At 50.2% G+C, this 23,889-nt stretch overlaps 1 protein-coding gene across 3 annotated transcripts in view; it reads left to right on the forward strand.

The window, feature by feature from the left end:
• The window catches only part of Ltbp2 (latent transforming growth factor beta binding protein 2), a 90,856-nt gene that overhangs the window by 50,214 nt on the left and 16,753 nt on the right, over nucleotides 1-23,889 (forward strand). For all 3 annotated transcript variants that reach the window (XM_052185415.1, XM_052185413.1, XM_052185414.1), the window contains exons 9-17: nucleotides 8,413-8,487; nucleotides 11,037-11,159; nucleotides 14,480-14,644; nucleotides 14,878-15,093; nucleotides 15,829-15,848; nucleotides 17,029-17,068; nucleotides 17,808-17,921; nucleotides 19,681-19,809; nucleotides 20,264-20,392. In XM_052185415.1, the coding sequence (XP_052041375.1) occupies nucleotides 8,413-8,487; nucleotides 11,037-11,159; nucleotides 14,480-14,644; nucleotides 14,878-15,093; nucleotides 15,829-15,848; nucleotides 17,029-17,068; nucleotides 17,808-17,921; nucleotides 19,681-19,809; nucleotides 20,264-20,392 (1,011 nt within the window). The remainder of the gene's footprint in view (nucleotides 1-8,412; nucleotides 8,488-11,036; nucleotides 11,160-14,479; nucleotides 14,645-14,877; nucleotides 15,094-15,828; nucleotides 15,849-17,028; nucleotides 17,069-17,807; nucleotides 17,922-19,680; nucleotides 19,810-20,263; nucleotides 20,393-23,889) is intronic.

The following is a 23,889-nucleotide window of genomic DNA, read 5'->3' on the forward strand; positions in this document are numbered from 1 at the left end:
AGTGCTTGGCACAGCTCAGCGAGATGGGCACCAGGGTGCAGACCCTGGAATGGCAAACTTTCCAGCATACTGAGAAAGAAATAACAAAAGACCAGGGCAACATAAACATTTCAGAGACATGAAAGCGTAGCTGGGCGCTGCACGGGGAAGGGGCACCGCATTAGGGAGCCTTGTTTGTGCTGACAGTTTGCCAGGACATCTAACTGCGTGCCTTACCCCAGGGCTGGCAGGGGTGTTTCTTTAAGTAGGCATGACAAACGAGCTACTGTGTGAGCATTGGGGGACAAAAGAAGTTTGGGGGCTGCTCGGCAAGAAAAGCAGAACTTCTGGATTCTAGAACATTCTCAGCCTTAATGGCTTCGCTATTATTTCTCCTCTGATAAAATGGAACTGTGTCTCTTGGGCAAAACTTTGTCTTCCCCAGCAGAATCAAGTCACAATGGGAGCAACGGTCAGCCTAGGACCCACCTGAATTCATGGCTTCCCCCAGGTCATATTGGTCTTTCAAGGTTTTGAGTCAGACTGTTGAATTTAGTCACTAGAATGCCACTGTTTCTAATAGCAAAAGGGCTTAGCTCCAATGGCACAGACAACTCTCTTTTCTTCCAGAAGAATTTCAGAGCCCCATTCCTCAAGAAGATGGCTCCAGAAGTCATTCTAGACCCACTGGGGATCCCCTCCCTCAGACTGAAGGATACAGAATGTCCCCCAGTGACCTCTGGGGTTTAGCCCAACCCTTGCCTTTCTGACCCCTTGGGAGTTCGTAAAGGCCCCAGCCCAGAGTCTCTTTGGTGTCCTGCCAGAATCTGGGAACACACCGCTCTCAAGAGCCACTTTGATTGAGGCCATATTTTTGAGTTTCCATATAAGACAGACATCTGGGTTAACAGGAAAGTTGGCAGCTGCCTCATCAGGCTTGGAACTGTCTGTGTCAACCCCAAGGCCCCTTTGCTGGAACGGGTGGAGCTGGCACTTGGCTCCAGACCTGCAGTGGTGGGCTCCAGCTGTTTGCCACGAGATTGTCTTTCCATCTGCCCAGCCTGGAATGAGTTTACCTCAGAACCCAGGCCCCCTCCCTTGTTCTCCAGGGACTGCAGACTCTGTCCCTCTGTCCTTCCAGAAACGCAGTGTCTTGTGAACAAGATTGCCTGCCACTTGCTGAGCTGTCTGTCTCTTTACCTGCAACGTGTTGTTTAATTCATACAAGCACAAGTTGAGGATCTTGAAGCCCATTTAACAGATGGAGAAACTCAGCTCCAAGAAGGCTGAAGACCTTGTCTAAGACTGCAGAGTGAGGGCCAATGAGGCTAGAATGTCTGAGCCTTGGCTGGCCCAGAGTTTATCATCCTGAGGAGGCCGGGGCCTGCCTGAGACAGACAAGCCTAGGTGACTAAACTGGAAGGTCAGGTCATTCTAAGAGTCTGCACGTCAGCCTTGTATTTTCTGAGGTACTTGTGTGTGAAAGACCATGCACACAGAAACTGGCAGGCAGGCAGGTTGACAGCATGTAACTCGGGCCTGAGAGTTAATGGAGGCGCCTCATATAGAAGAAGGTAGGCTGTTTCCTAAGGAGAAAACAAAAACAAAAACCCCAAAGGGTAAATGTTTCAGGAAAGCAGGGCTCAAGTCAAATGTGAGGGGGCGCCATTTACTAAAAGCTGCAGGTGTCCAGTTTTAACTACGTTGTGCCTGGAGGTACCCCCCCTCCTCCCTGCAAGAGGTATACCTACCAAGGACAGGTGTTTTGGAGGTGGGGCAGTAGCTGAGAGGATGAGTACGCATGTGCGTGGTTGAAGATTTATTGGCAAGTCACAGAGCAAAAGCCTTGTCCCATAAGGAGCATGTGCGGGTAGTTCTGTGACGTCAGTCCTGGGGAAAGTTGGGTCTGTCAGGGTTCCAGGAGAGGTTAGGGCGGAGAGCCTTAAGACAAGTCACAGCAGCAATGATATATTGCCATTGTCCTTGCCACCATTAGCAACTGTTTAGTGCCTTTAGTAGGCCTTTGTATTGTGCTGGTCCTAATGATGCTTCTAGTTGTCATGGAGTTCCATATTCTTAGTTCAGGATACCAAGCCCTGTAGGTCTTTTCCTGACTGCTGCTTCTGGCCTCCTGTAATTCACTGTGTGCGGGTGGGTTTCTGGTGCTCCAGCTCAGGCATTCGCTACACTAGAGGGCCTCAGCCTGGGGAGCAGTTGTATTGGAATAGAGTTTTCTTATTCTCCACGACCTGGGTTGAGACACAATCGCCTGCCCTAGTGAAATGGAACTTATTGAAATCCTGTCAAGATGAGAAAGTATTGTTTCTGGCTGGGTGGTGTTCTGCAAGTTTCTTCCAAGGGATTTGAAGGCATCTGGGAATTGTGTCCCAAGCTTAGCTCCCTCCCTGTCTTGCAGGGGTGGGGGCCATGACATGTGGCATCTCTGGTCTGCTCCAGGAAGGGCTGGAGCATGGGTGAACTCTGTGTGAGCCAGGGTCTGCGCAGAGCTCTCTCTAACTTGCTATCTGTGGTGACATTGGCCCTCCTGCCTCTCTGAGGAAACAGATGGGGGCTGTCTTTGAGGGAAATGTCCATGCTCATTGAGAGGTCCTGTGGTTCTTGACCAAAGAGACAGTACTACCTGGGCAGGATGACCACTGCTAACATGTAGCGGCTAGAGTGTTGAGGGGCTCACATGGTCACTTAGAGCTTGCTGTAGTTCCACAGGAAGAGCTTGCCATCATCTGCATCGGTTACTCTTCTGTTGCTGTGAGAAAACACTGCAATTAAAAGCAACTTAAGGGGAAGAGGAGGGACAAGAGAAGGACAGGAGGGAAGGAGAGAAGAAAGGAAGGATGGGGTGTAGAGAGAAAGGAAGGAAATAGAAAGGGGGAAGAAAAAAAGAAAGGGTGTGGGAAGGGAGGGAAGGGAAAGAGGGGGAGAGGAAGAGGGAGGGAAGGGAGGAGAGGGAGAGGAGGGAATGAGAGAGGGGAGGGGGAGAGGGAGGATATGGGGGAGGGGAGGGAGGGAGGAGATGGGGGAGGGCAGGGAGGAAAGGAGGTGGGGGAGAGGATGGAGGGGAGAACAGGGAACCAGAGTTAGGGGAGGGAGGGCAAAGGAAGGGAAAGGGAGGGGGAGAGGGAGGGGAAGAGAGGAGAAGGACACAGCAGGAAGGAAGTGGGGTCGCTAACTCCTTGGATTGGGCCAGTTGTGGGAGGTTCTGACCAGCATGCATTGTTTCAGCAAAGCAAATCTTCACGGCACTCTATTCCTGCAAACTAAGTTTCTATCTCCACTTCTACAAATGAAGAACTACAGGCTGAAAGAGAATAGGAAATGTGCTCCAAACCAAGTCAGGAATTAGTGGTGTGCCCGGCTGCCCTGGCTGCCCTGGTCACCCTAGGCTCCCACACCATTTCTACCAGAGAGTGATATTTCACCTCAGCATACCCACCAGCCTGAGGTGTGCAATTGTGGGCCAAGGCTCCAGCCAGCTCAGAAATCCAAGCTCGGCCTCCCATGGCCAATATGAGTCTGTTCTCTGGGGAAGGGTATTGTGCATCAGGGACCCTCCATATGTCCCTGTTGTGGGCACCTTGTCATGATGGCCGAGATCAGGAGGGTAGTGGAAATAGCCCTGTGGCCAGACATGTCTTCACTGTCTCCTCCTAAGCTCTGCTTGGGGAACCAGGGCCAAAACCTGCCTCTAGCAGTTAGTTTTTGTTGAGGCCTCCTTGGGAGTCGCAGCAGCTGAAGGAAGAGAGACTGCAGCCAGGGCCTCTCTGTTCAGGTTCTTCGAAATTGATGCTAGACTTGGTTGGGAAATCTCTTCTGAGTTATTCTGGAAGACTTCGGAAAGGTATGAAAATACTTAGTTTGACGTGGAGGCAGGAAAGGCAAGAGGAGTTGGGAATTTAGTTTAGTTTTTTCTCTAGAAGCTGGTCTTCGGGAAACAGTGCTAATCCGGTATTTTTTTCTCTTCAACCCAGTGAGAGTAAAGTCTCATTACACAGCAGAAACTCCATTGTGAAGGGAGCCTGGGCTTCTGTGTGACTGTAGCCAGGTCCTCTCAGCGTATGCGGCCTAGCTCTCATGGTTTTCTCCAGATTCCAGTGGCTGGTGCTCTTCTTGTTCTTAGCTCTAGCCAAGCGCTCGCCCCTCCTCTCCCAGCGGGCCAGAAAGCAAAGATCTGATCCCTCTGGACGTCTGGGAGGTGATGCTGCCCTGGCCTCTGGCAATATTGAAACCTGCGGAGAAGGTCCCCTTCTCGCATATTTCTCTTCCTCCTCCTCCTTCATTCGACCTTGACTTGGTTCCCACCAGCCTCCTTACCTCCCCGAGCTGTGCTTTCCAGCTCTGTAAAGTGGGGATTAGAAACCTTCCTGACAGTCACTGTTGTGAGAAACAGATGGGACAGTGTGGCCCGGTGTCCTTGTTACTCAAGCATCAGACAAACGCTAACTTGGCTCCTCAGTCCCCGGCAAATACTCTGCAGCATTCTTTCCCACTTTCTGCTCTTTGTAATGCCTGCTGCCTGCATCCAATCAGCCAGTGTTCCAAGTTTCTCCTGACAGTGTGGACTCAGTCTCGCTCCCTCCCGCCACCAGGCCCGAGGCCCAAGATTCACCTCCACCCCTGTGCCTCACCCCCAGTGCTTCAGAACCCACACTCAGAACCTCAGACAAGATGGACCATGTCAGCAAAACATTAGAACTTCAACTTATTTTTTTTTTTTTTTAGTAGCAAAGGAAACATTACGCTTTGCAATTGTCCTCACTTGATCTGTCCATATGCCAGCCGGTCACACGTCTTGCTTGGCTTGCGACACGCCCTGGGATGGGGTTTTCAGGCAGCTGGCATCTCCCTGGGTTTGACTCTTGTCATGTTACAATTCCTGTGGTTCCCATTGTTCTGTTTCCTGCACTTGTTTGTTGCCTGGCGTTTAACTAAAGCAGAGGCCAGAGGCGTGACTGACTCTAGAAAATGCCTGCTAAGAACCTGTGGTCTCGAGAAACTACTAATGACGTAATCATAAGCTATTGGGGAAGGCATAACGGCAGCGCTTCTTATAATGACCTGTCATCGACCCATCACACATGGCCTGCCATGCAGGGCAAAAGCCAACTGGCCAAGGAGAAGATGTGAGGCACAGAGTTCTGTCTGCTACCATAGATAACAAACCTCGCCCTAAGAGCCTAGAGAAGTAGCTACTAAGTAATAGCTACACACTTAGAATAACGTTTGTAGGCCAAGCATGTTGGCTCACATTTGGAATTCCAGCATTTGGGAGAGGGAAGCAGGTTTGAGATAGAGTCTGAATCTGTCCTGGGCTACACAGAGAGACCCTGACACCCCCCCCCCAAAAAAAAACCCTCTAGGCAGGGAAAACAGGAGGAGTTGGGAATTTAGTTTAGTGCTAGGGCCTTGAGTTGCATATTCAGCACTGAAAATATGTAAACACCAAGACACTCAAACTTGTCTGTATAACTGAATGAAAGTATCATTCCCCCTTCCTCCTCCTCCTTCTCTTCTTCCTCCTCTTCCTCCTCTTCCTCTTTATCCTCTCCTCCTCCTCTTTAAGAGAAAGGGTCTAGACCAGAGTGGTTTTGAACTCACAGAGATCTGACTGCCTCTGTCTCCTTATTAAGGTGTGAACCACCACGCCCAGCAAAATTGCATTATTTTTTGAAAATTATTTCGTTTTATTTTTAATTATGCCTCTGTAGGTCCATGTGTTGGTGTGTGTGCCTGAGGGACCCGTAGAGGCCAGTAGAGGGCGTTGGATCTCACAGAGCAAGAGAACAGTTCCCTCCTTCAATCCTGTGGCTCCCTGGGATTGAACTCAGGTTGTCAGGTTAGGTGGCAAGTTCACTGGCTCACTGAGCCATCTCATAGACTATTGGGAACTTCTTAGCTTAGGAATTATCAGCTCAGTCTTCCCTCCCCCCACCTCAGTGCTGGAGATCAAACGCATGAGGCGGGCACACTCACTGGACTGCCACTCTAAAGCAATGTAGATGCTTTCTTTTCCTATTTAGTATCAATAGGGGCTTTTTGCCTCTGTGACATAAGAAGGATGTTGTGAAATCAAGGCAGGATGTGTGTTAGCATCAAAATCCTGATATCATTTCCTTGTTGGCCAATAAGCATTCAGATCCCTCCTGTGTATCTATTATCATTTCCAACTAAAGTTAAAATAAATAATATTTGATCATATCTTACATTGCAAATGAGAATTAGTAGAATGTATGATACATATAATATTTTAATATAATATGTGTTGTAAACTCAGATGATAAATGACTTTTTCTTTTTTTAAAGATCTATTTATTTATTACATGTAAGTACACTGTAGTTGTCTTTAGGTGCTCCAGAGTCAGATCTTGTTACGGATGGTTGTGAGCCACCATGTGGTTGCTGGGATTTGAACTCAAGACCTTCCGAAGAGCAGTCAGTGCTCTTAACCACTGAGCCATCTCTCCAGCCCGATAAATGACTTTTATGTCTGTCTTTCTGTCTGTCTGTCTAGGTTTTTTGAGACAGGGTTTCTCTGTGTAGCCCTGGCTGTCTGGAACTCAGTCTGTAGACCAAACTGACATGAAACTCAAAGATCCATCTGCCTCTGCCTTCTGAGTGCTGGGATTAAAGGCATGAGCCACCACTGCCTGGCGAGAAAATACTTTTTTAATATTTCCAAAAATAATGTTATGTGAGAAAGGGTCTTGTGCTCTGTCTCAGGCTAGCCTTGAACTTGAAGTGGTCCTGATGCTTCAGCCTCTTGGGTGCTGGAATTATGAGTATAAAGCCACACTTCAGTTTCTAAAAATATTTTTCTAATTGAAAAAATATATATACACATATACATATACATACACATATACATATAATGATGTACAGCATGATATCTTGTAATGAGAATATATTGTACCATAGTTAATCTAATTAACTTGTTTGGACTGAAGAGATGATTCAGTCAGTGAATTGCTTCTTGCCCAAGTGTGAAGACCTGAGTTCGGATCCATAGTACGTAAAAAAAACAAAACAAACAAACAAAAAAAAACACCGAGAACTCGTAAGCCCAGTCTGTGCAAGTGAAAACAAACAGGCAGACCCCTAGAGCTCACTGCCCAGTCAGCCTAGCTGAACTATGAGTTCCAGGTTTAGTGAGACACTCTGTCTCCAGAATAAGGAGGAGATCAATCAAAGACAACATTCAACACTGACTTCTGCCTATGCTGCTCCTACATGGACACACACCCCTAGTATCACATGGGCATATACATATCCCACATACACATATGACAGACACAAAATGCGTGTATTGCTTTGCCTAGATATGCATGTTAATTGACTCAATTATTTTTTGTGTTTATTTGGGGGAAGAATGAGTATTCTTAAAGTCTCTTCTTGGTGATTTTCAAGTATGTAAAGCATTATTAGTTGTAGTTGCTATGTTGGATAGTAGATTTCTTGAACTTATTACTCCTTGTTTTAGTTAGGGTTTCATTGCTGTAATGAGACACCATGACCAATGCAACTCTTAATAAAAGCAAACATTTAATTGGGGCTGGCTTACAGTTTCAGAAGTTCAGTTCATTATCATTACGATGAGAAGCATGGCAGTGTGCAAGCAGACGCGGTGCTGGAGGAGCCAAGAGTTCTGCATCTTGATCCAAAGGCAGCCAGGAGAAGACTCTTCTGCAGGCAGCTAGGAGGAGGCTCTCTTCTGCACTGGGCGGGGCCTGAGCACTGAGAGACCTCAAAGCCCGCCTACACAATGAGACACTTCCTCCAACAAGGCCCCACCTACTAACAGTGCCACTTCCTGTGGACCAAGCATAGTCAAACCACCACAGTCCTTTGTGAAATTAATACCTTTAATTTTTTGTTTGTCTTGTATGTGTGCGTACTCATGTATGATATGTATGTGTGGTATGGATGGGCCACAGTATGAGAGTGTGGAGGTCAGAGGACAACTTGTAGGTGTCGGTTCTCTCTTTCCATCATGTGAGTCCTGGGTCTTGAACTCAGGCTGTTGGGCTTGGAGGGAATGCTTTAACCTGCTGAGCCATCTTGCCTATCCTGAAATTCACACCCTTTGACTACCAACTCCCAAACTATCCCCAACCCCACCATGGCTCCCAGTAACCGCCATTTCCCTCTAGTTTTGCCTTTTCAGATTCCACACAGATATAAGGATGTGCTTGCCTTTCTGTGCCTCCTTCATTCCCTCAATATTGCCATTTTAAATAAATAAATACATAAATAAATACATAAATACATAAATACCAAGACTGACCAAAAAGATATTATGGAACGCAAGATGAAACACCTGCCCAGGGAAATGTTTTGAGGAACTCGGGACAATCAGAATGTGACTGCTTGGTAGATAAAGGCTCTCTCTTGAGACTTGTCTATATCTTCATTCCACAGCCTTCCCAGTGATTGAAAATGGCCAGCTGGAGTGCCCCCAAGGGTATAAGAGACTGAACCTCAGCCACTGCCAAGGTAAGGATGACCCAGAACCAGGGTTGAGCTGGGTGAGGGGGTAGAGAGGCGTAGTTATGCCTACAAATGCTGGGAAAACACCCACCCCAGAAGGCAGGAGCGGTCTATCACTGCCTGGGAGGCCTCTGCTGTACAGGTTTAAGCCCTCAGTGGGATAGGCCAGCCTTGGTTATCTTACATCAGGTCTTACTCGATGCTGCGACATCCCAGGGGCTGGGGTCACCCATCCTTACTCACTCTGTTTGAATCCCTACACAGTCACTCACCTCTCAGGCTGTCGCCCAGGAATGGGGGATGGGGGGGGGCTTTCCACCACAGGAGAGCTGAGATCACCACGCGGGGGACAAAGAGAGGGTCACAGGTGACAAGGATAGGTGGACCATGAAGCCTAATCCTGACCCCATCTTGACAGCCCCACTGGCTGATCTGCGGGCCAGCTGAGGCAGGGGAGACCTGCATTAAAGGCCAGAGAGGGCCCAGGCCTTGGGACAGAGAGAGGGACTGAGTGATGACTTGTTAATTTTGAAGCTATAATGAACTCTGACTTGCTGTTGGTAAGTGACTCTAGAGTTGGCAGGGTCAGCAGGACTTGGAGCACACTTACCTTCAGAGGACTTCAACAATTGGGTGGGAAGCTGTCTGTATGGCTTTAAATAAAACTGGGTTGAAGATAATATTGTCTCAAATGTCCCTGAGGCCCCTTTCAGAAGTTTTTCTCAGAGAGAGGAAGCCTTGGCTCTTTGTCTATGGGGTACCCAGCCACAGAAGGGATTTTGGCTCTAGGGTAAGAAAGGTTTTAGTCCTGGCCTAAGTGCTTGTCGCTGGCTCTGCCTAAGCCAGCTTTAAACTCCCTTGGGTACAGTGGACCCAGAGTCTTAGTATAAGGAGAACTCTGTGCCTTTCGTTCTTAGACTTTCAGCAAGTCCCCTGCCTGTCCTCCACAGAGCGTCTGGGCAGGTTCCCAAGCTCCAGCCCCAGAGTGCCCTGGTCCCTGCTTCTTCATCCACACGCACCATCCCATCTCTCTGAAGTGGGCAAGAACAAGAGGATGGATAGGTTTGGGGTGTGATTTGTATGCACAAGCTGAGTGTTGTAGCCAGTTTGTGCTCGTTGCTAAGTACACAGTGGTGGGTATGAACCAGTCTATAATCCAGGAGAACAGATACCTAGTTAGTAAATACAACCAAAGAAGGTTTTTATTGGGTGGCATGGGTTCCCCTAGTGGAACCCAATCTAGGCTGGAAGAATCAAGGAAGGCTTCCTGGAAGAGGTAGTACTAGGCCAGTGAACATAAACCATCCAGCTGAAAGCAGGTGCAGACCTCCCAGGCAGAAGGACAAGCAAAGGGATGCTTTGGGCTTGCCGAAGCAGCTGCGAGGCACAGGGCAAACAGCCTGTATGCACATAGGAGATGACGATGTCTCATGAGACCTACCTGCTCGTCCATAGGCTCTGGGAGGGTCCTGGATACCATGTCATGCTCCGGCCTTGCCTGGAGAAGGTGATGGGGAACTCAAGCTTCTGAAGTGCGGGGAGGCAAATCAGGCTTGCATTTAGATGTCTGGCCACAGTCTGAAGGTGTGTGGCTCAGCTTCCCTCCCAACTGTCAGCGGCCTCTCTGGGGTACCTCTGTCCCCGTGGGGGATCCTTTCAAGGGTATCCTCTTGGGGCCCATCTTTTGGGGCCTCCTCTTGTTCTAAACTCCTCAAAGCCAGAGACTGAGCAGGTGGTTCTGATGCCACCAGGCTACCTAAATCACACCCTGCTCTGGAAGCACCAGCTCTTCCCCCAGTGCTTCACATCAGCGTTTACACAGCAGTCACAGTCACCAGCAGAGGCGCTGTCACTAAGATGCCCTACCACTTGGAGTCCAGAGTATGATATGAGGGTTTGAGCTCCCCGTTTGCTACCTAAGACATTTGGGCACCAGGAAGAAGCCATTGTCTTTCTTACACGAGGATGACCAGGAGCCTCTGCTGGTTATAGGAGGTCATGCAGCCTGTGCATGGCAGGGGTACACCCTCCTGCTGACCCCACCCTTCTTCCCAGCCTTTTAGCACTGCCTCCCCATGCCCCTGCTTCCAGCTCCCTGCAATTTGCCCTTCAGAACTGCCCCAGAGCTCTTGGAAGAGAGCTAGCTGGAGGGGACTTAGCTGCCTGTCTGCTACCCGCCAACCAGACAATGTGGTTTGCTTGATCCCCGTGCATTTGCCAGAGTCCCCAAGAGCTGAGTCACTCTGGGCAGTTACTCCTGGGGCTTTTCTTCATCTATAAAATGAGGACATAAGAAGCAGATAAAACTACCTATAAGGTTAAATGGGGTGCCGCATTCAAATCCCAAAAGGGTATCCAGCATACAGTAGGCACTCTATAAATGTAAGCTTCCCAACCAAGATGGTTACTACGTTAGTGAAGTGGTATGTAATTTTTCTACTTAATAACTTTATTGGCATTGTTGAGTGGTTGCTATCATGAATATGCGCAGCTCCCTCCCAGTCAAGGGCCTTGGCTGACTGGGTATCCACTGGGTATCCCTCCACTCCCTGCAGATATCAATGAGTGCCTGACCCTGGGCCTGTGCAAGGACTCAGAGTGCGTGAACACCAGGGGCAGCTACCTGTGCACCTGCAGGCCTGGCCTCATGCTGGATCCGTCAAGGAGCCGCTGTGTATGTGAGTGATGGTGGGGCTTGGGGCGAGAGACAACCTCCAAGGGGCACAGTCCAGACCGAAAGGCAAATGTCCCCAGACCTCATGGCCTCATGCCCAGAGCCGGTGTCTGCTATCAGCTTGGAGTTGGGCCTGATCTGTGTGTCCTGTTGGCACTGGAGGTTACAGGCCCACTTACAACTCCTGGCTTCTCTTCTGAAATTTTTTTTTGCAATTCATATTTTCTGGTTTTTGTTTTGTTTTTCTCTCTGATCATTTCTGTCCTGTTTGCTGTCCCACTGTCTTTGAACCTGTATGCTGCCACTTTGCGGTGTCTGCGTGAGCTGTAGCTGCTAATTAATCTACTACCCAAGTTTAGCAACCAGGTCACATGGCTGCTAAGTGATTTTTTTCTTTTTAATTATGTGTATGGATGTTTTGCTTGCATGTATGCCTGTGCATGGTGTGCCCAGTGTCCACAGAAGCCAGAAGAGGGCATTAGATCCCCTGAAACTGGAGTTATAGGTGGTTGTCAGCTATCATGTGGGTGCTGGGATTCAGACCCTTATCCTCTGGGAGAGTGGCCAGTGCTCCTAGCCACTGAGTCATCTCTCCAGTCCCTAGGTGATATTTGTGAAGAGCATTCATTTGTCTATGGGAGAGTGGTACTGCCCCGTCCCCATGCCTTTACATCACTCTGTGGGTCTTTGTGTGTGCATCTCTGTGACCATGCATACACACATATCATGAGTTGTGGCCTTACACAGTGAATGTCTGTACATTCCTTGTAAACCCTGGCAGCTCTGTTTCCAGTGACCTCCATGGTTTCCAGCTGGGAGAGGCCCAGGATACCAGGCCCTTCCTCACACCCCAGACAGCAGGGCTGACACCACAGCCTGTGTGGGGCCTTTCTTATGAAAGAAGGCCTGACCATAACAGAGTAAAGCCAATCCCGAGCGACCTCTGGAACAAGGTCACAGAGAACTCTGGCTAGCCACAAAGAGCCTGCTGCTGGGTCTGGGGAAGCCATAGGAGGAGCCAGATTATGCTGCCACCCAGAGGTAGTGGCCTGAAGAAAGGTCTGGATGTCTCTAGGGATTGGAGACAGTGAGAGCCCAGAGAGTAAGAGGATGGGGGAACGCGTAGGTTCGTGTGTGGTGGCAATGGTATGTAATCAAGGCCCCGAGGGGGACCTTAAAGTGTTCCATTTTCTAGGCCACTTAAGTTTCATTTATTGGGCTGGGCAGAGCAGTGCACACCTTCCACCCCAGCACTCTGGAAACTGGTCTGGAGTGATTCTGAGGCCAGCCAAAGGTCCACAGCAAAACCTTGTCTTGAAAACCAAAACTAAACAAAAGTTTCTTTATCAGAGAGTTTGTTTAACTTCTGACATGAAAGTGCCGGGAAGACTCTGATAAAGGAATGTGGAGAGAGGCAGGGCACTCCGTATGTTCTCTCCCTCCCCATGGCTCCCTTTTCCCCTCTCCAAGGATTCGTTCTCCTGCAGATGGAGAAGGCAAGCCGATGGCTTCCTGCCCACCACCATAGTGATGAAGTCTCTGCAGGCTGCTCCAGCTTCCTGATATTCTGCCCTGGGATGGATTCAAAGGCACAGAGCCTGTCCCCACAGCAGTCCAAGGGATGTGCCCACTGAAGGCAGACTGCACCTGAGGATGCAGGGCTCAGGGACTGATGGATGTGTGTTCCTGACCTTTGTCAGGGTCTTGCAATGCTTACATGCCTTGGTCAATTTACTGTCCAGGACCCCGTGAAGAAAACTTCTGTCCTAATCAGTGTTCTGTTACTGTGAAGAGACACCATGGCCATGGCAACTCTTATAAAGGGAAAAGATTACATTGAGGCCAGTTTATAGTTTCAGAGGTTCAGTCCATCATCATCATGGGGTGGGGGCAGTGTGCGGGCAGATAAGGTGCTGGAAAAGGAGCCATGATTTCTACATCCTGATCTGCAGGCAGCAGGGAGAGAAGGCCACACTGAGCGTGGCTTGAACATATATGAGAACTCAAAGCCCGCCTCCACAGTGACACACTTCCTCCAACAAGGCCATACCTCCTAAAGAGTGTCACTCTTATGAGCCAAGCAGTATGGGGCTTACTTCTTCAAGTGCCTGTCCCTGTCCCAATCGATGGGACCAGGGTATGACCTTCAGTCCTTCAGTCAGGAATTGTCCCAAGGTAGGGGGAGGAGCGAGTGGAGCCTGTAGAGGACCAGAGCACTTTTCCTCAGTGTTGACACACGTGCCAGGCAGAGCCAAGTGCCTGCAGTCCCTGCTGGAGCGCCAACATTACTCTACAGGTAGAGAAGCTGAGCCCAGGGAGACGTGTAGCTCAGCTTGGCAGGAAGCAGATCACCGAACTGACTAGGGCTCCTCAGAATCATTAATTCTCAACTTTGACCATTACTCCCTTTGCCCCACTTTGCCCTCTGACAGTGATCATCCCTCTAAAGATTTAAGACTCTTTTTTTTTTTTTGAGACAGGGTTTCTCTGTGTAGCCCTGGCTGTCCTGAAACTCACTCTGTAGACCAGGCTGGCCTTGAACTCAGAAATGCCTCTGCTTCTGCCTTCCAAGTGCTTAAAAACTGCCTGACTTTTAAGACTTTAAGACTCTTTCAAACTGGTTGGTTGTCTCTTTTCTCACTGAGATAAGCAAGAGATTTTTTTTTTTTTCAATATTCACTAGCTTTTGTATCCACAAGACTCATGGACTTGGTGGGGTTTTTATTTTTGTCTCATGTATATGTGCCTATGTGTCTGTATAAGTGTCTATGTGTATATACATATATATGTGTGTGTGTGTGTGTGTGTGTGTGTGTGTGTGTGTGTGTAGTGCTAGCAATGAAATCTAGGACTTTAGGTGTCCTAGGCAAGGACTCTGCCCCTGAGCTACACATCTGGCCCCAGACTCAGTACTCAGCTGTTTAATTAAGTGAGCCATCCATGCATCAGTTCAACTTGAATTATTAAGCAACCATATACACCATACACATGGATGGCTTCAAAAGACAACGACAGCCCAAACAAGGTCGCTGTCTCAAAGCTCTATGGCACGCCTCTGGTCCTCACCTCATCCCGTCTTCCCAGGGAGGCTTCCTGTGGCTCTCAGAGCACTCTGCTCTCCTCTCATCCTGAAGCACACACTCTACACTTTACACTTTGGAAGGCAGCAGGTGGTGGGGACAGCGCCATTCTCAGGTCCTGACCTTCCAGGCTGTGACATGAGCCAGGCTAGTCCCCGTGTCTGCGGCTGACCACACCTCTGTCCACGGCCTTCTGTCCTTGTTTTTCCTACTTGCACATTCCCATATGCCCTGTCTGTTGCAGCGGACAAGGCTGTCTCCATGCAACAGGGACTTTGCTACCGGTCAGTGGGCTCTGGCGTCTGCACCCTGCCTTTGGTACATCGGATCACCAAGCAGATATGCTGCTGCAGCCGCGTGGGCAAGGCCTGGGGCAGCAAGTGTGAACAGTGCCCCCTGCCTGGCACAGGTAACCCTACCCCGAGCCCAGCCCTGGCCATCAGGGTACTTCCTCAAAGTCAGTGACCACTTCCCCAGCCTGGGTAGACCCCTTCAAGTGTGAAAGCCCAGACTACCTTCTGTATTCCAGACCTGGGACTCTCTTTGCAGCCACAATTGTCTTGTCCCCTTGAGGGAAGGAAGGAGGCCCTAGTTTCTTACAGCAATAGCATGGCTCAGTAAATCTTCTGTTGGTTTTTGCAGAAGCCTTCAGGGAGATCTGCCCTGCTGGCCATGGCTACACCTACTCAAGCTCAGACATCCGCCTGTCTATGAGGAAAGCCGAGGAGGAGGAGCTGGCTAGCCCCTTAAAGGAACAGACACAGCAGAGCAGTGGACCCCCACCTGGGGCAGCAGAGAGGCAACCACTCCGGGAAGCCATCGCCACCTGGACTGAGGCTGAGACCCTTCCTGACAAAGGTATCTGAGCTGGGGGAGACACCTAAGGTTCCTCTTTTCCTTACCAGGTCCTTGCCCTGGGCCTTAGGTTTAGAACAGTAACTCCAACTCAGATGCCTGAAGCTCAGGATATGTGGGCTAGAAAGAGCTTGTATTGGAGGTCTCTAGCCAGTGCTCCAGAAAACAATGGGGTCATGCCCAGGTCACCAGTACAGGAGACCAGTCAGGGAGTTGGTAGGCTCAAGAAAACTAGGAGATGGCCAAGAATCTGGGACATGGAAGTGAGGAACAAACTCAGTGGCCATGGATGCAGGACAGCAGCCCAGTCAGAGGCAACTCATTCCCTTCCTAGACCTTCTCCCTTAGTGCACGGCCCAGCAGAGAGGATGGTGGGAGCTCATGTGATCAGGGCCCCAGGAGGGAGGAGGTCTATAATCGGTCTCACGGGGATGGTGGGTGGGGGATGAGGACTCCTGTCACTGGACACCTGGAAGGAATGCAGGGGACTTCCTTTCCCCAACTGAGAGGTGAGCTGAGCTACCTATAAGGCTCTCCAGCTTTGGGTTTCTGGGGTAGTCAGTCCCAAAAGGGAGTTGGCAGGCTGAGGCAGGTAAAAAGAGTTGCAGTCTTGGTGTTGCTCACCTTGCTGGGGACGTAGGGAGGAGGGCAGGCTGTGAGCAGTCTGACAGACCGACGACTTGGAGAGCAAAGGCTGCTGCCTCCCCTCCTGGAGCTCATCTTGTCTTCTCTTCCCAGGTGACTCCGGTGCTATTCAGGTGAGTGAGCCTTCCCGCCAGGGCACTGGATTAGGGTAACTGGAGAGTGACACAGACTCCAGGCATAGTCTCACGAGAGCAGAAGAGGAGGAGGATGGACCGCATAGCGCATTTTACTCACAGGTCACAGAGTTGAATCGAGGAGCCATTTGACTGTGTAGTTAGCCCTGGCTGCCACTCAAACCTGAGCACTGTGCATGAAAGCTAAAGCTGAGTCTGGCATGTTTTCTGACTTTATTTAACATGCGTCCTCTGGGAGGAGCCCATGGGAAAGCAGAGGTGTAGCTGTATCTCAAACCATTTCCCCCGAGGAAAAAGCATCTGGTCCTCTTCCCTGGTCCCAGAATGCCTGTGGGCATCCAAGACTGAGCACCTCCAAGCACCTCCAGAAGACTGATCTGCTTTCTCCTTCTCCAGTCCGCTGGTTCCCACTCAGCTCCTGCTAAGCTGTCTCCGTGCCCTGCTTCTCCAGTAACCTTGCTTTCCTGCTTAAGAATGATGTGCTGAAACCTAGTGTGGTGCCTCACACCTTCAGACCCAGCACTTGGGAGGCAGAGGCTGGCGGATCTCTGAGTTAGAGGCCAGCCTTGTCTACAGAGTGAGTTCCAGGACAGCCAGGGCTACACAGAGAAACCCTGTCTTGGAAACAAAACAAAACAAAACAAAAAGAAAGCAAACAAACAAACAAAGAACCCAGCACTGTCCAAAGCTTCTGCCATGCGTCTCCAGCCCCAGCAATGTCCCAGTGCCTTTCTGTCCACTGGCATTTCTCCTGTGCTTCCTGTGCCCCGTCTGTCTCTATCCACAGCTGTGGAGAGCGACACTCATTGTGGCTATGGCTTCTGGCTTCGACACACTGGCTTTGTGGCCCAGGATGATCTAGTTCATCTCTGTTACTCCATCTCTGTAACATGAGGATCGGAGCCTTGATACGTGCTAATGTTTCCGCTGTGCGGCCAACACTGAGCTGGTACAGGACACACATTTAACCGCTGTAACTGATAAGGAAGTGGCACTGATCAGTTAAGATTGGGGATAGAAAATACTTAGAGAATACACGCCAGCAGCAAAAAGCTTGCTCGCTGAGAGAATTGAACAGGAAGGAGATGGGGTAAGTGAGGAAGAACTACATCCTAGGAGGAGCAGATGAGCCCCCCAAATAACCTTCATTTCTGCGCAGATCACAACCAGTGCTCCCCACCTACCTGCCCGGGTACCAGGTGAGTTCCTTCTCCTAGAAGCTCCCAAGGGCAAGAAATAGGAGAGACATTAGTTTAGTCATGGAATGACTACCCATAAACTGACCCTTAGGTGCAAATCAGAGGTGGTGTGGTGCTTTGATGTGGGACCCCTAGTTCCCTAAGGGATTGTGAGGTTAGGAAAAGATCCCATAATGCTTTGTGGACATTTTCCTCTTGACCAAACTCTTTCTTAATCTCACCATGCTACTCAGGCCATTCCGCACATAAATCAGGGCAAAGAGGAAGCCCAAGCTGAAGTGGTGGCTTGGCAGGGCCTCAGGACTCTTTCCTCCAGGGGCCTCATCCTACCTCCAGACCCTGAGCTGACCTCTCACTAGAGCTGAGCTCAGAGTCAAGGATGCCGACCTTCCCCTGATGATGTGAACAGGATACCTGCTGCCTCCCAACTGGGTGCTGTGTCTGCAGCAACATTTTGTCAGCTGCAAGATGCAGTACAAATGAAAGCAAAGGACTGTTCAATTCGGCATCGGGAAATGGGGGTGCAGCAACTCTGTCTCCAGCAAGCTTAGATACGTAGCCATTTCTACATTCCTCAGGTTCTTCTACTATGAGGGGAGGAGAGCAGATATGCCGAAAGAGCGGCTAAATGGTGGGAGCCCTAGGTGACACTTTTGGTTCTGAAAGTCTGACCATCGGGGAACATTGAGGGGCCACTGCCAGCCAATGGACTCTGTTTCCTTCCCTCTGTCCTCTCCAGGGGATGCCACTGAAAGACCAGCACCATCTTTGCCTGGACAGGGCATTCCAGAGAGTCCAGCAGAAGAGCACGTGATTCCCTCCAGCGATGTCCTGGTGACACACAGTCCCCCAGGTAGCTGCGGTAGCCTTTGGAGGCTCTTTGCTCCCACTTCTGGGAGATGTGGTTGCCCAGAACCAAAGTTCAGGGCAGGTCTGGGAGTGGAATTTCCTTTTTACTTCCTCAACCAGATAAATAGTCTCCAGCAACTCTGACCTAGTAGTGGTTCTGGCTTGCTCTTACAGAGGGCACAAAGCCTACCTAGTAAAGACAGAGGTCCTGCCTGGGCACTAATGCCCTCTTGTGGGGGATGGTCCTATCCAGAGAACCCCAGGGAAGCCATGCATCTTTTTGGAGCATCTTGGGGAAAGGGGGAACTTGTTGAAGAATGGAGTTCATAGAGTAGGAGGCAAGAGGGGGCTGAATCGGTGAGGACCCTGGCAGTGACTGCCATCTGCCCATGGGAGGGGTATTTGGGGAGAAGGGACAGAATTATATTGCACAAGGTTGTTTAAGTGTCCGGAGCTGGTATCTGACTCCCTCTGTTCATTGTCTGAGGGCTTGGTTCAGTAGAAGCAAGGCAGCCGTTGTGTAGTATCGTCGCCATTGTTCTCTGTGCATGGTGAGCCCTCCTGCCTGCCCTCTCTGGGGGCTAGCTGTGCTCTTAGCTGGAGGGTCACCTTGAGTAGAAGTCCAGGATGGCTAGAGCTCTTTGGATTTCCTCCAGGGAGAGGAGAAAGCCTGCTGCCCACTGCAGGTGGGATGGGGGCGTGGCTTTCCCCTAGAGTTCTCCATTGACCTTTCCCAGGATTCTGAGTAAGTCCTCTGAGACTCCAGGGAGCCTCTCCTTCCAAGTAGGCAGGAAGGGCTGCGTACACGGGCTCAACCAGGGAGTGCCGAGACTGACCGCTGAAATATTCCTGGAGGAGGGGCCGCAGAACAGTGAAGCCAGGCTGTCCCAGCCCCTGCAGTGGCCCTCAGCTGTGCAGGTGACAGGGCCACCAGCAGCAGCATCTCCAGTCTTTTGTCTGATCCAGATTCTGCCTCTTCCAGCCTCACTGAGTGGACATTTGGAATCTGGCTGGGGACTGCTAGTACAAACTTGGAACCAGGGTAGGGAGAAGGTGACCTTGTACACAGGCCACTGTGGGCATCCAGTTCAGTGCCGATTAGCAATGCTGTAAAGCCCTCTGTGTATCAGACTGGGCTACTTCTGACCTACTCTGTAGATGCTTTTGGATTCTCTCAGAGTGGCGGGGGCAGGGAAGGGAGCCCTAGGAATGCCCACAGAATAAGACAACAGGGCAGACACAGATGAAAGCAGTGTTCCCTGGTTGGTTTATTGGCTCATTTACTCATTCACTCATTCACTCATTCATTCATTCATTTACTTATCATAAGTGTTAAGTACTTCCCTAATATTAGAGGTTCAAAATTAATAAGCTAGCTTCTTCAATCTGTATAACCTAGTCCTTATCTCTGTCTGCCAGTCTATGGGAAGATGGGCAAAGTTTCCAGAGGTAGGCAGCACTTGTTCTTTGGGTAAGAGCTATGCCCACATTTAGGTTGAGTGTGTGGGCGAGGAGGTCATTTGTAGGGAATATGGGTTACTAGAATCCATCAGGTCTCTGTCAGGAGGATGTACTCAAATGGGCCCAGAGACCAGGCAGTGTCCCACGAGTCTTATGAGGCCATTTTATCTGTTGGCATGAGAGGGCCTACTAAGGGTGGGTGGGCTTCTAGTGGGCTTCTGAGGCCACTGAGCCTCACCGTGCTCCACTGCCTTCACGCATGCTCCACTCTGCTGTAACCTCTACCTGTTCCATCTCCACAGGCTTTGATCCATGTTTTGCTGGATCCTCCAACATCTGTGGCCCCGGGACTTGTGTGACCCTCCCAAATGGATACAGATGTGTCTGCAGCCCTGGCTACCGGCTACACCCTAGCCAGGACTACTGCACCGGTATTTACAGGGTGCCCTGGGCCTGCTGAATGGTGGGAGCAAATAGGAACAGAGTGTGGGGACGCAGTCACGAGTTCAGGCTGCACAAGATCCAAATAGTGTGGCCTGGTTGGTTAGCTTAAAACACTCTCTGTGGACACAACTAACTAGATGTCAACTTAGGATATGCCAGGCTGTGAAGGAGAAAGGAAGTGGTTGTGGGATTGCTGAGGGGAGGTGACAATGGACAGGGAGAGGGTCATCACTAAGGACTCCTAGCTCCTAAGAGGCCCCAGCAGGTTGGCCTGTAGCTGTCAGTCTTGGAGACTCTCATCTCTGCCTCTCCCTCCTCTATTCCCTCACCCCTTCAATGCCACACAGCACCATCCTCTAGGGAGGACAGTTTGGTGGCAGGTGTCCCCAGAGAAAGGCACACTGTCCTCCATGACCTCCTTCCCTGCTTCCTTCCTGTCAGATGACAATGAGTGTCTGAGGAACCCCTGTGAAGGAAGAGGGCGCTGTGTCAACAGTGTGGGCTCCTACTCCTGCCTCTGCTATCCTGGCTACACACTAGCCTCCCTAGGAGACACACAGGAGTGCCAAGGTGAGCAACACCCACCTTAGACCTGCAGTGGGCATAGGAGAACACCTCTTGGCTAGGCCCTACAGTGTGGGTGGGAGAGGAACCAGGCATGCACAGTGTTAACACTGAGGAGTACCAGAGCCTTGGGGAAAGAGATGGAGTGCTGGCCTTGATCTGGGAGGCAGTTGAGACTATGCTGGGATCGTAAGGAGGAAGAAGAATACAGAAAATAGCAGTGTTTGCAATGGCCTCAAGGAATTGTGGCTAGGGCCAAGAGTTGGTCAGAGACCAGGATTAAGACTGAAAGCCAGGATTAAGGTGACAAGGAAGCTTTCCTTTAAGAGAATGAAGGTCACCCATGGGGACGCTCAGCAGATCAAGGGACATGTGTGCATTTGGGAGAAGAGTTCCGATGCCCAGCAGTGGGATACCTGCAGGCCTTGATCTTTCTCAGGAAGGTCTTGGCCACAGAGAGGCAACTCCTGGTAAGCATGCTTCCTATGTGACTTAGCTAGGGTTACTATTGCTGTGATGAAACACCAAGACCCAAAGGAACCTGGGGAGGAAAGGGGTTTTTGGCTCACATATCCTGAATCGCAGTCCTCTGAGGGAACCCAAGACAGGAACTCAAACAGGGCAGGAACTGGGAGGCAGGAGCTGATGCAGGGTCCATGGAGGCGTGCTGCTTACTGAATTGGTCTCCATGGTTTGCACAGTCTGCTTTCTTATAGAACCCAGGACCACCAACCCAGAGATGGTACCACCCATAAGAGATAGCCCCTCCCCATAAATCACCAATTAAGAAATGCCCTACAGTCTTGCCTACAGCTTGATTACAGAGGGGTTTTTCTCAACTGAGGCTTCCCTCCTCTCTGATGGCTTTAGCTTATGTCAAGTTGACAAAACTAGCCAGCACACTGTACAAACCCTTTTGTAGCTTAGAATGTTCCTGTATATTGTTTATTAGTATGTTCACGAAGAAATAAGGAAGCGTCTTCCACTCAGCTGCGTGAATTTTTCACCTTGAGAATTTCACTGCCTGTGTTTGGGGCTCACACTTCTGGAGCTAGTCTGCGCCTTGACCACGGTCATAGGTTTCCCTGATGGCCATAGAGCAATCCTTTCTTTGTCAGAGCCTCCCCAAAATCAGATTCCAAGGATCTGGCCTTTAGAATCCAAAGCCATCCAAGTCCTCTCATTTCACTATGTGAGGAAGGGAGGTAGAGAAGCCCAACCTAACAGGAAGGTGAGGGAACCTGGTCATGAGTACCCAGTGGGTACTCGGGTTCTGACTGAGTGGCTAAGTACCTGGCCCTGTGCTGAACTCGGAGGACACTCATCTAAACGAGCAAGAGTTATAATGACCCTGCAGGAGCTAGATGAGCAAGCAACTGACATGGAGAATTTGGGAAGGTTTCCGTGAGCAGGTACTTGAGCCGGGGTGAATATGAACAGCTCCCATTTAATGAGCGCTTATACCAAGAGCCACTCTCGGCGCCTTGTTACATACCATTCCAACCCCGTGGATCTCATTCCCACCTTAACGCCTTGCCAGATGAAGCTTCGAAAGTTGAAAGGCTTCGAACATTACACCTAGTTAGAGCGGCAATGGACAGACGCGAAGTCACGCCCATTCCGGGGCGTGGCTTGCTTCCCGTGATCCTCTTCGAGCAGCAGCTGGAATGGAGGGAGCAGGTAGTCCAGGGAAAGGCATCCATTTCTGCATAGGCCTGTATTGCGTGCTGTGGGAATAATGAAGTCAGGGTGACTGGAATATGGGCTTGTTAGCAGAAGTGGGAGTAGGTGAGGCCAGTCTGTGAAGTGACTCTAGCGCCAAGTTCGTTAAGGTTCTGTTGTCTGGGACTGGCTGTCGGGGCGGAGGTGACGCGGACAGCAGTGTGGCAGAGCCAAGGGAAAGGCAGGGGACGGGACGGGGGCTTTCCGGGCGTTAGCAAACGGTCGTAGGTGCTGTGGTCAGAGGCGCTGCTCTCTGCAGATGGAACCTGGGAGCTGGCCCTGGGCAAATTAAAGGCTACAGGCAATGTATTGCCAGGCCTAGACAAGAGGTTCTGTCCCGGGCCAGCCTGGTGTCCAGAGGTCTCTACCAGCCCCGACAGCTATAGAGCGGAAGAACCAGAGGTCAGCCGAAGTGCTTCTACCACTGGGGATAGGCCGTCACTTGAAGGACCTAATCCAATTTCTCATCCACATCCTAAATTTTGCCAGTCTCACGAAGCAGTGTTTCATTACTTTAATCTAGTATTGATTTATATGTATAAATTAATGGTTGTAAATTATTATAGGTTTTAGGTTAATTTAAGTAGAAGTATAAATCATCTGTTAAAAATTTAAGTACGAGATTGCATAATTACGTACCTTCTAGAAAGTGTATCTCTTTGTGCTTTGGCCTTGGGGTTTCCTCATCTGTGAATTGTTTATCTACTCCCATCTTTTTCCCATAGTTTTCCAGAGTGGCTGCTCCTTTTTTCTTGTAGCTTTTACAGTGCGGCTTGTATATTCTGTAACATCGCATCTGTTTTATGCGTGTTAAGGTGTCCATGTGGTGGAGGCCAGGGGACAGCTTTGAGGAGTGGGTTCTCCCCTCCATCCTCAGGTGGGTTCTGGAGATCAAACTCAGGTTTCCAGGCCTGGGTGGCAAACTCTTCCCCACTGAGCCATCGCTGGCCCCCTTTGGCTTTATTTTTCATGCATTGTGGTTTTATTATGCCGCAAGGATGTTGCGCAGTACATTTTATGTTACCTTTTCCAGGGTGCTTTATCCAGCCCGTCTGTCTTTGCATGGGTCTTAAGAACCCATGTCTCCATTTCTACTTTTCTCTACAGACCGCTTTCCCCAGCGCCTAGGCAGCGTTGCTGGCTTCAGCCATGTTATTCTCATTAGGTTTCTGCTTTTCTCTCTGCCCATGAGTTCCTTCCCCTTTCTTCTCCGTTGGCGGTAGAGCTTCCTGGAGCTCGCACAGCTGTTTCTGAACTCCCCGAGGAGTTGTTCCCAGGAAGGTTCTTGGGTCTGCCTGTACTGAAGGCCAGGATCTCCAGGGGGGCAGAGGAGGGTGCACGAGGCAGCTCTGCCAGAGGCTCCTTTGAGAACTGGAGTGCTGTAGGTAGGATTGCTGCTGCGGAAGCACACTGGGTTCCAGGGGAAGGTTTATGCTGGAGCGATGCTAGCCAGCAGCCCTTCTGTGCTGGCTGCTATCCAGGCCCTTTGCTCATCTCTCCGCCTTGGTTCAGTCTGTACAAGGACGCTGTGAAGTGTTTGAACCTGTGCTAGAGAGGGGTCATGATGGCTGGGGAGTAGTCACAGAGCAGAGCTGGGACACTGAGGCACGGTTTGAACCCAGACTGGGAATCTGCTGGTCACCAGGAAGGGAGAGACACTCCCAGCAGAGGCTTGTGTATGAACAGAGATTTGGAAGCTGGACTCATGGGAATCTATCATCGCTGAGATTATACCAAGGACTGGGTGGTGGTAGTGAACACCTTTAATCCCAGCACTTGGG

Source organism: Apodemus sylvaticus, chromosome 6, assembly GCF_947179515.1.
Source record: "Apodemus sylvaticus chromosome 6, mApoSyl1.1, whole genome shotgun sequence".
Lineage (NCBI taxonomy): Eukaryota > Metazoa > Chordata > Mammalia > Rodentia > Muridae > Apodemus > Apodemus sylvaticus.